The sequence below is a fragment of the Halichondria panicea genome, chromosome 10, assembly GCF_963675165.1.
Source record: "Halichondria panicea chromosome 10, odHalPani1.1, whole genome shotgun sequence".
Taxonomy (NCBI): domain Eukaryota; kingdom Metazoa; phylum Porifera; class Demospongiae; order Suberitida; family Halichondriidae; genus Halichondria; species Halichondria panicea.
Genome location: NC_087386.1, coordinates 709,704 through 724,666, shown reverse-complemented (window position 1 = coordinate 724,666; position 14,963 = coordinate 709,704). Strand labels below are relative to the sequence as shown.

Below are 14,963 nucleotides of genomic sequence, written 5' to 3'. Positions count from 1 at the left end.
AGGGAAAACTCGGCCTGGGATCGAGGCCCCCACACATTGAAAAAGCCGTCATCACACCGCTAAAGTCAAAGTGCAGTTAGTAGAATTAAAGGAATAATCATGTCTTGAAATATTGAAATCCAACCTTCAAGACAAAGAGACTCTGTGCTTTGTTTATCTTTCCTCCTACTATGAACAGGTTATAGCTGACAGGGTGAGTTGCAATATGCAAGGGGCCTTCCAGACCTTCTCTTGAAATGGCTGAATGCATGAATTCACCTCATCGAATGACTAGATCTTTCATGGACTCACTTCTGGCGTTCTGGCCTGGTCTACAGGTACACACACACACACACACACACACACACACATACACACATGCACTGACTAAGAGAAACCACTAGCTCCCTTTTAGGGGCCGTAACTTGTGTCCAATTTATTTGTAGCTCTTTGATAAAGGTACCACAAAATGGTAGACTGAGATCAACAATTGTTTTTCGTGCCGTAGTTTTCTGTTTTGCCTTAATATCTCTGAACCTCTCTAGAACAGTTTGACATAGAAAAGTACTTCTTAGAGGCGTCCGTCTATTGTAGTCTGCAGTATACATTTTTGTATATACTGTACTTACCTAACCTTCATGTTTAAATGACAAGGTTTGTTGTATCTATCTCCAGGTTCTGTGGGGTGATGTAGACACAGCTATACACATTCACGACATGCTTTATCATGTGATGGAGAGACACAACTTCCTACCCGAGGCATTCACTCATGACTTCAGGGTCCACTGGGGAAACCACCCTCTCAGGCCTGAGTTCATTGAGAGCACTTACTTCCTCTACAAGGTACACCGTCATGTGTGTGTGGGGTGTGTGGGTGTTTGTGTGTGGGGGGATGGGGGTGGGTGTGTGTGTGTGGGGTGGGTGGGGGTCCACGGAATTCAAGTTATGGCAGCTGAAAAGAATAATTAAATTGAGGGGGGGGGAGAGTTGCAGTTAATTTCAACAGCTATTAACTTTAGTACCGTTGATCGAATCTCCAAAATTTTGTGATTTTCGGAAAGCTTAGAAAATTTCCTTTCAAATGATGTATTTCAATCCAAAAATTCGTCGGGGCCATAATTTGTCATTTTTCGGTCTTGGACCATGGGCTATTATTCATGGTATCGCCTAATTGGAAATATTTTTATCGTTCAAATAAGAATTTTGATGATGCTATTTGAAAGGTGTGTTTCTAAGCTTTCAGAAAATTATATTATCGTTGAAATTGGATCCACGGAATTCGAGTTATGGCAGCTGATAAATTGATGGGGGGGGGAGAGTTGCAGTTAATTTTAATTTGGGGGTGGGTGTGTGTGTGTGGGGTGGGGGTGGGTGTGTGTGTGTGGGGGTGTGTGGGGGTGTGTGGGTGGGGTGGGTGTATGTGTGTGGGGGGGGTGGGTGTGTGTGTGTGTGGGGGGGTGGGGGTGTGTGTTTACTCTATGCATTAGCTGTACATGCATATATCACTTTCTGTTGTTTCGAAGAAAGCATCTCAGTAATTGGAATATTTCTGTAAGTACTGTAATCAACTCCTAGCGTGTGATGCTACTGCTCTACTCTACTCTCTGTATTATTTTAATGGCTAAGTAGTTAATGAACGATTATGTTGTGTTGCTACTGCAGGCGACTGGAGATCCATACTACCTGGACGTGGGTCGATCAGTGGTGAACAACTTGAACAAGTACGCCAGAGTGAGGTGTGGCTTTGCTGCCATCAAGGACCTCAGGACCAACGCTCACGAGGACAGGTAAGTCAGGGGAACCATTATATACTAATAGTTAGAATTTAGTTCCCATGTAGATCTCACAAAAACGTATAATAATCGGTACTTGTATGGCATCACAATCCTTGCCTGAATGTAAAGGTTAGATCGCAAAGTCTTAATAAACTCATTCACAAAGGGTTTAATATTCTAGTAGTACGATATCATTTCATTGGCAATCTTCGATACTGTATAGAATGGACTCCTTCGTACTGGCTGAGACGTTCAAGTATCTGTTCTTGTTGTTTGCTGACGAGGGGGACAGTCCCCTGAACATGGATGACTTTGTGTTTACGACTGAGGCCCACCTCTTCCCCCTCTCCCTCGCCAGCGCTAACACCACCCTCAATAGAGTCGTCCAAGAGGCAGTGAGTGGGTACAATACATACACAGTGTAGCGGCTATGCTGCTTCAGTATGCATTTTTTAGGTGCAGCTGCACATTGTAGGGGGGGGGGGGGGGTAAGGCAGCTCTTTTATAGAGAGTACCTTTTTTGAATGAGATTATGGTAGCCTGGCTGTGTGAGTGTGTCAGGTGTTGTTCTCTCTGTGTGTAGTTGCTGGTGAAGAACACAGACCTGGTGAATATGAGCACTGTCACTGTTACCACTAGCGGACCAGACTCTTCTGGGAAGGCAGCAAAGAACAAACCAGTCGCTGACAGCTTCACTAAAGGTTCACTGAAACACACACTAGACACCATGTACAGTAGTAGCCAATAATCCCGTCTAGTCAGCACAGTTTTCTAGTTCTGTTTATATACACACACCCACACACACCCACACGCACACACACACACACACACACCCACACGCACACACACACACACACACACACACAGAATCTGTGGTGATCAGTGCGTACCTGATGTGCCCTAATGACCGACGGCCGTTTGTCCTGTTGGACCGCTTTGAGAAGATGGTCTTCAAACTTTGCACCAGCTCAAGGTTCAACAAACGACCAACCAGGTAACAGCAGCAGCTTGGTTCATTGTAGTCAATACACAATAATTATGAAGCCTTTACAAATTTGCTCTCAAATTCGAATAAAGTGTGCTATTGATACCTCCCACACACACACACACACACGCCCACACACACACACACACACACACACACACACACACACACACATACAGTGCCAAGCGTAAGCGTCTCACTCCTCCTCGTCTCTCGATCAATTCTCTGGACTTCAAGAACCCAGGTCACCTGAAGATCCTCACTGAGCTGGGCATTGTGGTTCAAGTGGTGGAGGGAGATAAAGTGCAGGTCTCCCACAATATGGCCAAGGCCAATATAGCCCTGAGGACGCAGAGGAGGGATGGTACCTCATGCAGGATATTGTCAAGCTCATGAATCAGCAGCACGTCACAGGTAAAATGCTTTTAGTGTTGTTGGTAATAGTACATGTACAGCTTTCAACCACATGTAATGTACTTCAATGTGCAGCGTCTTTAATGTATGGAGGTACATATAGGAATTGATATATACATACAGTACACAAAACCCTCCATCCTATAGTTTTATTTGCCAAATTTGAATAATCTGTTTCCCATAGCAATGACTGCAACTGTATTACGCCTCCTATTAGATGGTAGTCAGAGACAGACACCGAAGCTGGCTCGTATACTGACCCCTGCTGACCTCCAGGAGAGGGGCATACGACACGAGTTCACTGTAGGTCCAGCCATGTTCGGGCCAGAGCTGGGCGTGGGGGAGTTCCAAGTGGGAGGGGAGTTGGTGGAGATGAAGCCAATCGGTGGAGTACTGGACAATGGATGCTCCGAGTATGACCCCCAGGAGGCCCGGGATATTATGGGGAAGATCCTGCTCATTAACAGAGGAGGCTGCCTCTTTGTACTCAAGGTACACAGTGTTGTACCGTACACCATAACCATGTGGAGCCTATTAATGGTTACGTTACGTTATCTAAATGTTTCTCTTAAAGTGCCTGTGATATAATTATTGTTTTAGGAACAATTGTTCACTAATTGTATTCTACAGGCCAGGACTGCTCAGAAAGCTGGTGCAGCTGGGGTCATCATCACAGGTAAACTACACTGTCCAAGAGCTTGTAACTTTAGAGAAAATTCTGTTTATAAAAGTCCTTGACTGTACGTACGTATATAGTGTATTGCACACCATTCTGTGGTCTTTGTGAAATTGTATAATATGCTCTTAACGGTCCCCCCCCCCCCTCCCAGATAATGTCAAGCAGTACAATACAACCCAGGTCCCTCCCTTCTCCATGAGTGGCGATGGATCCAGTGACATTATAATACCAGCTGTGTTCATGCAGCGATTGGACGCACTGTTACTCAGAGAGCTGCTCTCCAACGAGGCTGCTGTCAAATGATGTAAGAGGACAAAGCAAGGGCAAACTCCACCCACTCAATCAGCGGTGGATTATAACGAGCAGGGGCCCACTCATGATGTGTGTAGTTCATGGTTCATCGAGCCAGTACAGTGGATGGAAAGCTCTCTACTGGGAAAAGTGGAGGGGAAGGTGAGGCTGCTACTTGTGCATTAGCTAAAAATAGATACGTATCTTGAAAGCTCATAATTTGTGTTCTGATTGTCCAATTTCAAACTGCATTCAAGAGCTCTCAGAATTACCTTTCCAATGGTGTGCTTAGATACATGTACTATTTTGTGATAAGTTAAAATCCAATTTTAACAAAGACTATAGCCTTGCGTTATTTTCTAGAATTCAACTGTTTAGCTCGTAGAATTTGCTATATTATATTCTTCATAATTACACACACACACACACACACACACACACACACACACACACACACACACACACACACACACACACACACACACACACACACACACACACACACGTGGCAGATTCTGTGTCTCAAGTGCTCGGCTCGTCTGGGGTCATTCAACTGGTCAGGTGATCAGTGCTCGTGTGGGCAGTGGGTCACGCCCTCCTTACAGATACACAAGGCACGAATAGACGAAACCAGAACACTCACTAGGAGAAAAGTGGACAAAACTGTATAGCTGGCAAATTACTGAATTATTGTCCAAATTCAAACATTAATTTTTTCGATCATTTGAAGGTTTATTGCTTGAACAATAAATGATGTCATACTAATTCAATGTACCATGTACTGCATGTACAAATAATAGCATAAGAAGCGTCAATTATTATTCACTGCAAATTCAAAATTAATTTTTTCGATCATTAATTTGATAGATTATTGATTGGAGAATATGAATGATACCATACAGTACTGCATGTACATAGCATAAATTATATTAGCAACTAATAAACAAATGGTCATAACAATTTGTCTGTTGTTTGGATAGTCCTCAAACTTGTGTCTATAGCAAACGTGAGTCTGCTTGGCAGTGACAGCCGCCGTACTGTGGCTTGTTCTTGGCTGCTCTGAGTTGTGCAAGGATGACGTGACATCGGTACTGATGTGTGTAGGCCCAGAGGAACAACAGAGTGGCTACAATCAGGCCAGCAAGAGGTGAGTCTGCAATGAAACATTGATCAAGGCTGACATTCAAATAGAGACTCCTAAACAAGAATTAACAAGTCAACAATTACACAGTAGTACTTGTACATACCTTGATCAAGTATTAATTGTAAGTGTACTAGACTGAATATTACTGTACCTGAATTCAAATGCAGCAGTGCTGTTGGTCCCAAAGCGGTGTAGAAGTAGACTCCGAGTATGTAATGAGCTGGTGCCATCTTGCTATCAGAGAATACACTCACAAACAAACACTCAAACAATCTACGAGACACTTGCAGGCAAAGGAGGAGTAGAACCAGCCACACTTCCAAATGAGCTTGAGAGAAATAGTTGCATTTGGATGACACAAAGTTCCCAATGACGGTCTCGATTGCAGGGCCCAATAGCGGTAGTCGTGTGTGCAGTAGACAGTGGCTGGTATAGTAGAGGAATACAGAGTAGTTCCACACCATCCCCCACACGTAGAAGTGGGTGAACCACCTGCAGAGGGGAATAAAGACCTCCTTAGACTGGGACAATGCAATTACAACAACTAAAAGTCAGGACAGTCTCAGCTAGGGAGATCACTATTGTAAATCACAATCCAGTACTTAGCTAGGTGTTACAAGCTAGACTTGTAGGGGGTTCTCGTTACAAGAGGTAGACTGATACACTGTATATATTGACCCTGACTGACCTCCTTGAGTCCAGAACCAATCCACAGTAGCCAGGAGATGCTCACATGCTGCATTAGCTGATCAGTCATTAGCCTCTGGCACACGAGAGTGGTCAACCAGCTTCCCCGCTTTGTCACTGAGACCTGCACGTGCGTGTGTGTGTGTGTGTGTGTGGGGGGGGGGTGAGTGGGTGTGAGAGGAAGGACATTCTGTACTATATATAACAGTGGTAGCAACACTGAATTGAAACAGTACACACACAAGAAACTGCAAGTGCTGGTGTTGCCCAGCTGTGCATGTCCAATGCTGACACAGGAAAAAGCATGACCTTATAATTAAGTCTACAAAATATGGATGGCAGATATAAATACGTACCAAACTCAATGAAGTGGTACGGTCGACTGGCCTTGTGTACATCGTTGCCATGTTGCTCACTGAAGTCTTTGTGTAGATTCTCGAGGTAGTTAAAGGCCAGCTTGGCAGGATAGGTGGGGTCACACAGGGCGAGGTAGCATATCCCCTCCTCAAGGATGTAGCTGTGTGGGGGGTCCATGTTAGTGTGTGTGCTTCTAGCTCAAAGTCATCGCCCCTCATCCACCATTAAACTGGAGTATAATATCACCAACCAAGTTCCAACTATTCTTAGACTACATGTACACTGGTAGTTCCTTGTTAGACAATCACTATAGAGGGACCTATGTATAACACACACCACTTACAATGTGTATGGTACAGTTAAGCAAATGCTCACAAACAAAAGACCATCCATTGCATCAGTTTATACCATGACAGAGCACCAATCATCATACACACCATGAGGCAATAATGACATTCACAGGAGAGTGCTTACTGGAACACCATACGACCCGGGTCACACTCGATTGAGCATCGAGGGGGGCTGACTGACGACTGCTTGCGAAATATCTGCTTGGCCTTGGGTTGGTATTCAGCATAATCCCGGCCAGACTGCAGAGGGAGAATGCAACAATTCAGTTAATTCAAGCTGTTAAAGATAGCACACACTACACACGTATTATTCTAGCAAGGTTCTCTTTATATGTCTACAGAATCATGACTTGACAACTATTCATGTCACTGAGCTGCATACAGTACAGTGTCCTGATGGGACCAATGCAGACTGTACTGTATTATCTACTGTAGCTCCTCTACCTCTTCATTGACAATGGATGAGGACAGAGGTAGTCCATCACTGGCTCTGGCAATTAGTGTCAGGTGGGCCATTGTTCCTGAGCTCTTCTTTCTTCAGTGCTTCTTCTACTGATACGTACTTGCTTTATGTGTGTTCTGTGCTCTATTTGGAACAATAATTATGTGTCCTTTGAACCCTTTCTTTAATGAACAATGTGTGGGTGTTGCTACAAGCCCCTCCCCCTCATGCCTCTAGCCACCCACAAAGAAATATAAGGGGTGTTCCAGACCTTCTCTTGAAATGGCTGAATCTACAACACTGAATGCTGCTAGTTCCACACAGTTGATGGAGGATGGGCTCACTGATGCGGAAAGGGTATGATATTCACATGATAGATAGATGCTCAATGATGAGTGCATTCTCCTAGTACCTAGATGTACTTGTTGACCACCCATAAACACACTTGGCATCATTCATTCATCACAGTATAGTGCCTACACTCTACCCTGTCAGTGTGAGGTGTTTTATCTCATGTTGTTGTTCTCTCCACATGTACCACTCTCTCTGGATGGACAACAGGCAAGGATTAAGGTACGTTGTGTGCAATCACATTCTACCAAGCTGACATGCTTGTGCTCTGAGCACTTGTTGTTAGGAGGTAGACAGTGTAAAGAAGAGCACATACGGATAACTGAATGTGATACTATTCCTTAATTGAGACAAGTAGATCTACTCGTAGTGTAGCCTCCTTCACCGGCCTTCATAGGAAAGAAGGCCTGCTATCGACTGCTTGCGCATGCGCCAAATTATTGGATATTTTTTCCCGTAAAATTTCCTATAATACTGGATTCATCAGAGAAAATATCCTAAAAGTCATACACAGAGCTATATAGCTAGCTAGCTAGAGACAGAGCTGTGTATGTTTGTTGTACAGCTATTTTCTTCTGCAGTAGCAGTAGTATAGTAGACTTTCACCAAAGATAGTGTTAAATGGCCTGTCCATATAGGCTCTTGTCAGCTTTCACTCCGTTCAGACGATCGTCATCCACACTGTTGCAGGCTGTGAGTTTTTTGTTAACATAGCAGGCTAAGGGTAGCTATCAGAGAATGCTATCAGATGGGCTAGCAACTCAATCGAACTTTCTATCTACTTCCTTCAATCCACTTTCGTTCCTTGTGATGTCACAGTTTTACTGAGCATATACGATGTTATCCAAAGCCCCCAGATCGATACCGGGGGGATATTAGCGCATGCGCAAGCAGTCGATACCAGGCCCACTTCCCTAAGTGAAGTGGGAAGTGCGGCCTGGGATCGAGGCTACTCGTAGTAGTACCTGAAAGTATGCATGGTTAATCAAGTGTTTCAGTCTGCATTTTTGGCTGTCCACAATTGTTTCCCCTCCCCTGTGTCGTGCAATCACCACTGTACTGTATCACTGTACTAATGTTCTCTTCCTTCCATTTCATGCATCTCCACCTCACCTTTGACTGACCCTCTGAAACAACAGATTGTAAGTTGGTGTGTGTTGACAGAGTAATTAGTGTCTGTTGCATATTCTGTGATGTTTCTTCTTCCCCATTATTACTCTTGTGTGTGTGCAGTGCCATAGTGTTATATAGGGAAATATTTAGTATGATCATATTCAACCTCGTAATCATTCATTTACTATCTTCCCACTGTTTGCTCTGTGGACTCTCCCTCTCTGGATCAACAGTGGGTTAGTTGTGTTTGCACGTGCACACTTATTTTAATGGTTACTAGGAACTCGTAAATTATCTTTGTCTCTTTCTATATTGTCAACTTGGTATTAGCCGAGGCCCACACAACTTATTAGGTTGTACTTTTTATATTCGTAGAATATACACCTAAGTTCATTAGTTGGTACGTACATTATCGTGTTTGTCTCTTCCCATGCACACACTCATTCCTATGTTGGACCACACACTGATTTGGACTACTGTAGGAGGTGAGCTTCTTACGAGTACTCAATGTCCACACACTAAAATGGTTCAGCTGCAATGTGTACGGATGTACTGGTTACCTAGCATCATTAGCGTGTGTCCCTTGTCCTCTAGAGCTGACCCTCTCCCTCGTATAGGGTAGACCATGGCTTTAAACTTGTTCAATTCGTAATCCCATTTTACGGGCACAAGTTCGAAATACCACCATTGTGTACATTGTGTACATGTAAATTTGTGTTTATGTAAATTCCCCAACCAATTAAGTGCCTACTGAACCTAAAACTTGTTGCCTATTCTCAATGTTTCCCCAACTTTTTTAGAGCTTTTCTATACCAGGTCTAGCCACTTGTTGCTATGTGTAGTCAGTCCCATACACACCAGCGTTCAACTGATCTGATGTCTTGTATGTGTGTTAAGATTAAATCTCTCTCTCACATGTACCATTTGATGTGTCTCAGCGTAACATTGAGGTATGTTGTGATTGTGTGTGTGTCTCATGAAGTGCAGGTGTTGTATTGTACGACAAACAAAATCATACGTATCAAAGTTGTACATGTAAGATGCTTGTTGTACCGTTTACCGTCCCTTCCACTGACCCACCCACTAACCCTTCCATTATCTGCTATTGCTAGTACTGAGTACCTGTGTGTGTACTAGCCAGTGTGTGTACTACCAGTGTTCATATCCTCTCTCCTCACATGTACCCTCTGTGGACTGTTACTCAACAACAGACTGTGAGTTTATTGCATGTACATATAATGGCGTACTAGGCTGACTTGTATACATGTACTACTGCATGAAGGCAGAAAGAATAACTTGCGTGACTTTATTTAGGATTAGTACGTACTGAAAGTTTCATGCTGTACAGACGTTAGACTGGCGGCGATAGAGCGACTGGCAAACTGCCTATCAGTCACTTGTCTCAGCGGAAGTGTAATAGATCGTATGACACTACTAAACATGAATATCGTTATAGATAATGTGGTTAAATTTTGCTACGAGATTCAGCTACTATGGAATGCACTGAATCCCCTGAAGTGTATTTGCGGTTACAATTACAGGGCTAATATGACGTTGAGCAATCTGATAGGCTGCAATGCTCGTTGCAGCTGAGACGAGTGACTGATAGGCAGTTTGCCAGTCCCTCGCGCTACGCACGCGAGGGGCTGTCGCCGCCAGTCTATACAGACGTGTACTTGCAATAATTGATGTATACATGTGTGAATGCATTCGTGTATTTGAACATGTTCATTTCTCTACATGTCCGTGTCCTACTGCTTGTTAATGTGACTACTGCTAATGATTACTGGAACAACAGATGGTAAGTTACAGTATGCAGACATGTATGAATGCACTTACTGCTCCTACCATCATCCCCCTCTCTCTGTTTCCATGTGTGTCTTACGCTGGTGTCTCATTAATTGGACTAAACAGAAGGTGAGCGGGACACTGCACTGACTTGTGACTGTACTTGTGTCAGTAATGTTTGAGTTGCATGAGTACATGTGTATTGGCATTCATAGTGTACAGGTTTGTGATTATATTCTTTTCTCTCTCCCTACATTTCCATGGTTACTGAATATCTGGAACGATAGAGAGTGAGTTAAACAATGTTGGCAAACATACCGTACACCTCATATGCATTCAGTTTGTAATAGTCTCATATCCTTACCTGACTCTAGTAGCTATACTGGTTGCTCCTATAGACAACTCATAATGTGTGACCACAAACACACAGTCTAACCCACTCTTGTCTTGTTCACCTTGTCCAGGTGAAGGCTAGGAATGAGAGTGAACTGACTAGTCATGAGACGGTGAGTGTTGACAGTTGCACTTACTACTCTCGTGGTAAGATCTAGAGTGGTACACGTAGTCTAGCAGAACGACAATGTGTGTACATGTATGTATGATGAATGGTTGCTTTTTGTCTGCCTTTTTTTAGGTATGACTTGTAAGTCCACTTTTACTGTTTGTCTGTGTGAGGTTATACCGTATAGCGGGTAAATATATAATTATGCTCGCCAAGTTTATTTAGGTTGGTGGTTGCTGATTTTTATATTTTGATAATTTGTACATTTGTATCAGCTGCATGTTCTATTTGGTGGAATTTTTCTTCAGTTGTATATAAATTCTTTACTCCCCCAGAGAAGAGCTGCCCTCCAACAGAGACTGTCTGGTGACATCACTGACCAGGACCGGAGACAACTGCTGGGAGAGCTGGAGGAGGTAGAGGGGGAGATCAAGAAGTGTGTCTCAGGGATACAAGACTGTGAGGAGATAATACATATGAATGAGAATGCTATTGCTGAGATACGAGGAGAAGGACAGGAGAGACAGAGAAAGAAAGGTGAGGGGAGCAAGGAACTTTATAGTACAGTGAGTGTTGATGCTCATAGTTGCAATCACTCGTACCTGTAGCAACTTACATGTAGTGTGTTATTAGTAGACTGTACCTACAGCTGTTGTGAGGTCCTCATACTTTATATAATCGTTTTATTGCAAAAGCGTTGGCTCCACCCACAACATTTTCGTTCGCCTATCACATGTGTTGTGTTGCTAGGCAACTGCCCCTGATTGTGCACACTACAGTGTACTAGAGCATTGTTCCTGTTACTACTCTACACACTGTGGTGGTATGGATATGGTTTATTGGAATACCAACTTTCAATGATTTGGGTTCGTGACGTTGTACTGTGTTACTTAATTATGACAGCATCATGTTAATTCAAGCATAGCACATTCCTGTAGTGATCAGCCACATCATTATTACCCAGTACATGTATTCCCTGTCATTGGTGGGTCACCCACTTAGCAAGCTTTAAAGGTTTACGATTTAAAAGTGGTTTATGTTCAGCTGCTTCATGTCCTTCATTTCCACTGGCACTTCATTGGCTTCTTGCGTATACGCACAGCTGCTGTGTCCAGTTAGATCCATTTTAAAGCAGTTACCGTATATACCGCAAAATTTTCGAGGGGCTATATTTTCGCTGATTTCATGGGTTAGCAATCCACGAAAATTGTACCAATTATCTGCTATAACATGCAAAGATTAAAGGCATGGCTTGTGGTAAGCGGTCAACCCACAAACATTGTGCAACGAAATGCTTTAGAGGCCATTCCACGAAATATAAGTGCCTCGAAAATTTCGCACTATAAGGTATTATGTACATGTATATACCATACGTATGTAATCATGTTCTTATCAACTATTTGCTCCACCCACCACCTTTTTAAGCTTGCGTTGCTAGGCAACTGACTGTATTGTACAGTTTAGGCAGACTAGCAATCATTTTATGAGCCCGAGGGCGAGTTGCATAAAACATGATGCTATTGTTATGTGTTTTATATACCTCACCAAATTATGCTTTAAGGCGACGTGATCGGACTGTATGACTTTATACATACTTGTTGCCTTTATATTGTTTACATGTTTTCCAGACCTCAATGTAATGTTCATTCCATTGTTCATTCCCCCACCCACTCACAACCACCATCCTTTTAATTATGTATTTTGCTTCATATCCATTGGGTTGTGGGGCGTACCCTCTACTGTGCTTACTACATGTGTACTTAATAGTGACATCCATGAATGCAAGCATAGCACATTCCTGCATGTAATGATCGGTTTAATCACATGCATCATAATTATGGTGACATCATAATAATAGTCCATCTTGTCACCCAGCTCTGGAGTATTGCATAGTTAACATTCCTAACACCACATACACACGTCTTGTTTAGAATCAGCGAAGCGGTTGTTTGATGAGGCGATGAAGCACGGATATGTCTTGGTGAACATTGTCAACATGCTTGTGTTTGGACCGGCGGGAACAGGGAAGACCAATCTCAAGCGCCTGCTAACCGACAAGCCCCCTCCACCACAGCGAGACAGCACTCCTTGTATGGAAAAGCCAGCACGCATTCGCCCCGTGTCCAACACGAAATTCAAGTCAACTGGAAGAGGCTGGGAAGAGATGTCTCAGCCAAAGCTGCGCAAGCTACTTGCTGAAATCATCGCTAAGTTACCAAAAGAAAGCACCGATCCATCCACAGCATCAAGGGTTGCCGAGAGCTTGAAAAAGATGACCACAACCGAGCTAATTTCGGGTCCCGATTCTGATTCAGATGATTCATATTTTAGTTGCAATGAGTACCTTTCTGATTCCCAATCCAGCAACGATTCTGATGGACTTTTCGACTCCGATGAACTTTCTGGCTCTGCAAGAATGTTGGACAAAGCCATCGATGAAGTGATAGCGAGTGTAGTGAGTGGTGTGGCAGAAGAGCTGAAGCCAGCCACACAGGGAACTGACCAACTGTCGAGCAGTGACCAGCAAGAAGGAGAACTGTTCGATTCCAACTGGGTGTATGTTACCGACTGCGGCGGCCAGCCGCAATTCCACGACATCAGCCCTCTCTTCATCAAGCACATTTCGGTGGCGTTGATAGTCCTGCGTTTGATTGACGAACTCTCCAGTTTCCCTTCTGACGAGTACTACAAGGATGGGCAGCTTGTTGGTAGTCCTCATGCATCTCACATGACCCTTGGGGAGACACTTCAGAGTCTCATTCGATCCATTGAGTCCCATACCTCACAAGACAAGAAGCCGAAGATGATCTTTGTGGGCACATTCTTTGATCAGCTGAAAAGCTCGGATACACTTATCGAGAGGAATCAAGAGATTCTCGACATGCTGCCACCCGATATCAAGAAGCTATTGGTGTACGAAAATCTTGGATTGAACAATCTGATTTTTGGTCTCAACACAATCAGCCGAGAAGAAGATTCACTGGCCACTGCCAATAGGATTAGAATTGCTATTGAGCGCTCTATTCCGCTACAAGTCAAAATGCCCATCTGGTGGTCATTCTTGGATTCACTTCTCCAGAGTTTGTCTGCCAGTCTCGAGCGAGGTGTACTAGGCATTGAAGAATGTCTCCAATTAGCCACTCGATTTGGTTATTTGCTCCAAGATCTTGAAGCTGCTCTGGTCTTCTTTGACAACGTGTGTATAGCGCACTACTATCCCTCTATTCTCCCCAACACAGTGTTTGTGGATGCCCAGATTCCACTAGACAAGATCACCGAGCTCTCACAGCACGCCATTTTTCTGAGGAATGCACACTCTACTGTTAGCCCAGGAGGGACAGGCGCCGAATGGAAGAGATTTCGAGACGAGGGCATAATCACTTTAAAGTTTCTACGATTCTTTAAGAAGCATTACGTTGAAGGCATCTTTTCTCCAGAAGATATGCTGTTGATCATGAAATATCTTCTCGTGATTGCTCCCATTCCTCTAGTGGAAGCCACTACCCACCAAGCCGAGTTCTTCATGCCATCTCTACTCAAATCCATCCAACCTGCTGAGCTAGACAAAGTCCGTTCCTCATCTATCCCCCTCGCTATTCACTTTCCTAGTGGGTGTATTCGCTCTGGTGTCTTCTGTTGTACGGTTGTTGATGTAATGCGGAGGCATGATTGGAAAGCTGTTCTCCCCTCAGGTGATCCAATTCTTTTCGCTAAGAATTGTATTCAATTTCGATATCCGAATCGTTCTTGTGTCATCTCATTGGTTGATTCCTTCTTCTGTATGGAAGTGTATGTCAAAGCCCCCCCTCCATTACGCAAAGAGTTGTGTCCCATAGTTTGTTCTCAACTAATGGAATCCATCAAAGCTGCTTGTGTTGTTTTGAATTACAACAATGATACACCCAAACCAGCGATCTTTTGCCCTTGCAAGAAGAGCATAGGAAGTGGAAACAAGTTGCACCTTGCCGATGTGAGTGTGGATGGCTATTGGATGTGTTCCCTTCATGCAGATGAGTGGGAAGAGCTCAGTGACGAACATAGAATTTGGCTGGGCAATAGCGAAGGTTCAGGTGAGTATAATAATTATATAGTGTTCAGTAATATTG

At 43.7% G+C, this 14,963-nt stretch overlaps 3 protein-coding genes across 25 annotated transcripts in view; 2 read left to right on the top strand and 1 right to left on the bottom strand.

Moving 5' to 3' along the window:
* LOC135342913 (vesicle-trafficking protein SEC22b-like) overlaps positions 1-7,274 on the bottom strand; it is a 34,142-nt gene extending 26,868 nt beyond the window's left edge. For 2 of the 7 annotated variants that reach the window (XM_064539801.1, XM_064539802.1), the window contains exon 1: positions 7,106-7,245. In XM_064539801.1, coding sequence (XP_064395871.1) covers positions 7,106-7,143 — 38 coding nt within the window. In that variant the 5' untranslated portion in view covers positions 7,144-7,245. The other 5 variants (XM_064539798.1, XM_064539794.1, XM_064539800.1 and 2 more) reach the window with 5 other exon arrangements.
* The window catches only part of LOC135342890 (uncharacterized), a 40,087-nt gene that overhangs the window by 8,866 nt on the left and 16,258 nt on the right, over positions 1-14,963 (top strand). For 7 of the 17 annotated variants that reach the window (XM_064539744.1, XM_064539751.1, XM_064539750.1 and 4 more), the window contains exons 1-5: positions 7,619-9,517; positions 9,779-10,645; positions 10,820-10,861; positions 11,193-11,394; positions 12,789-14,927. In XM_064539744.1, coding sequence (XP_064395814.1) covers positions 11,334-11,394; positions 12,789-14,927 — 2,200 coding nt within the window. In that variant the 5' untranslated portion in view covers positions 7,619-9,517; positions 9,779-10,645; positions 10,820-10,861; positions 11,193-11,333. Of the gene's footprint in view, positions 1-7,618; positions 9,518-9,778; positions 10,646-10,819; positions 10,862-11,192; positions 11,395-12,788; positions 14,928-14,963 lie in introns of those variants that run through there. The other 10 variants (XM_064539757.1, XM_064539755.1, XM_064539754.1 and 7 more) reach the window with 3 other exon arrangements.
* LOC135342904 (ER degradation-enhancing alpha-mannosidase-like protein 3) lies at positions 77-3,512 on the top strand. Its single transcript, XM_064539779.1, has 8 exons — positions 77-317; positions 655-822; positions 1,642-1,766; positions 1,978-2,149; positions 2,338-2,455; positions 2,622-2,748; positions 2,919-3,153; positions 3,371-3,512. Exons 1-7 carry the CDS (start codon positions 237-239, stop codon positions 3,133-3,135), a joined length of 1,008 nt encoding a protein of 335 aa, XP_064395849.1. The 5' UTR covers positions 77-236; the 3' UTR covers positions 3,136-3,153; positions 3,371-3,512.

Coding starts and splice junctions, on each gene's coding strand:
- LOC135342904 (XM_064539779.1), top strand. CDS start 237: ATGGCTGAATGCATGAATTCACCTCATCGAATGACTAGATCTTTCATG. Junction 823..1,641: donor GCACTTACTTCCTCTACAAG/GTACACCGTCAT, acceptor TTGCTACTGCAG/GCGACTGGAGATCCATACTA. Junction 2,150..2,337: donor ATAGAGTCGTCCAAGAGGCA/GTGAGTGGGTAC, acceptor CTCTGTGTGTAG/TTGCTGGTGAAGAACACAGA.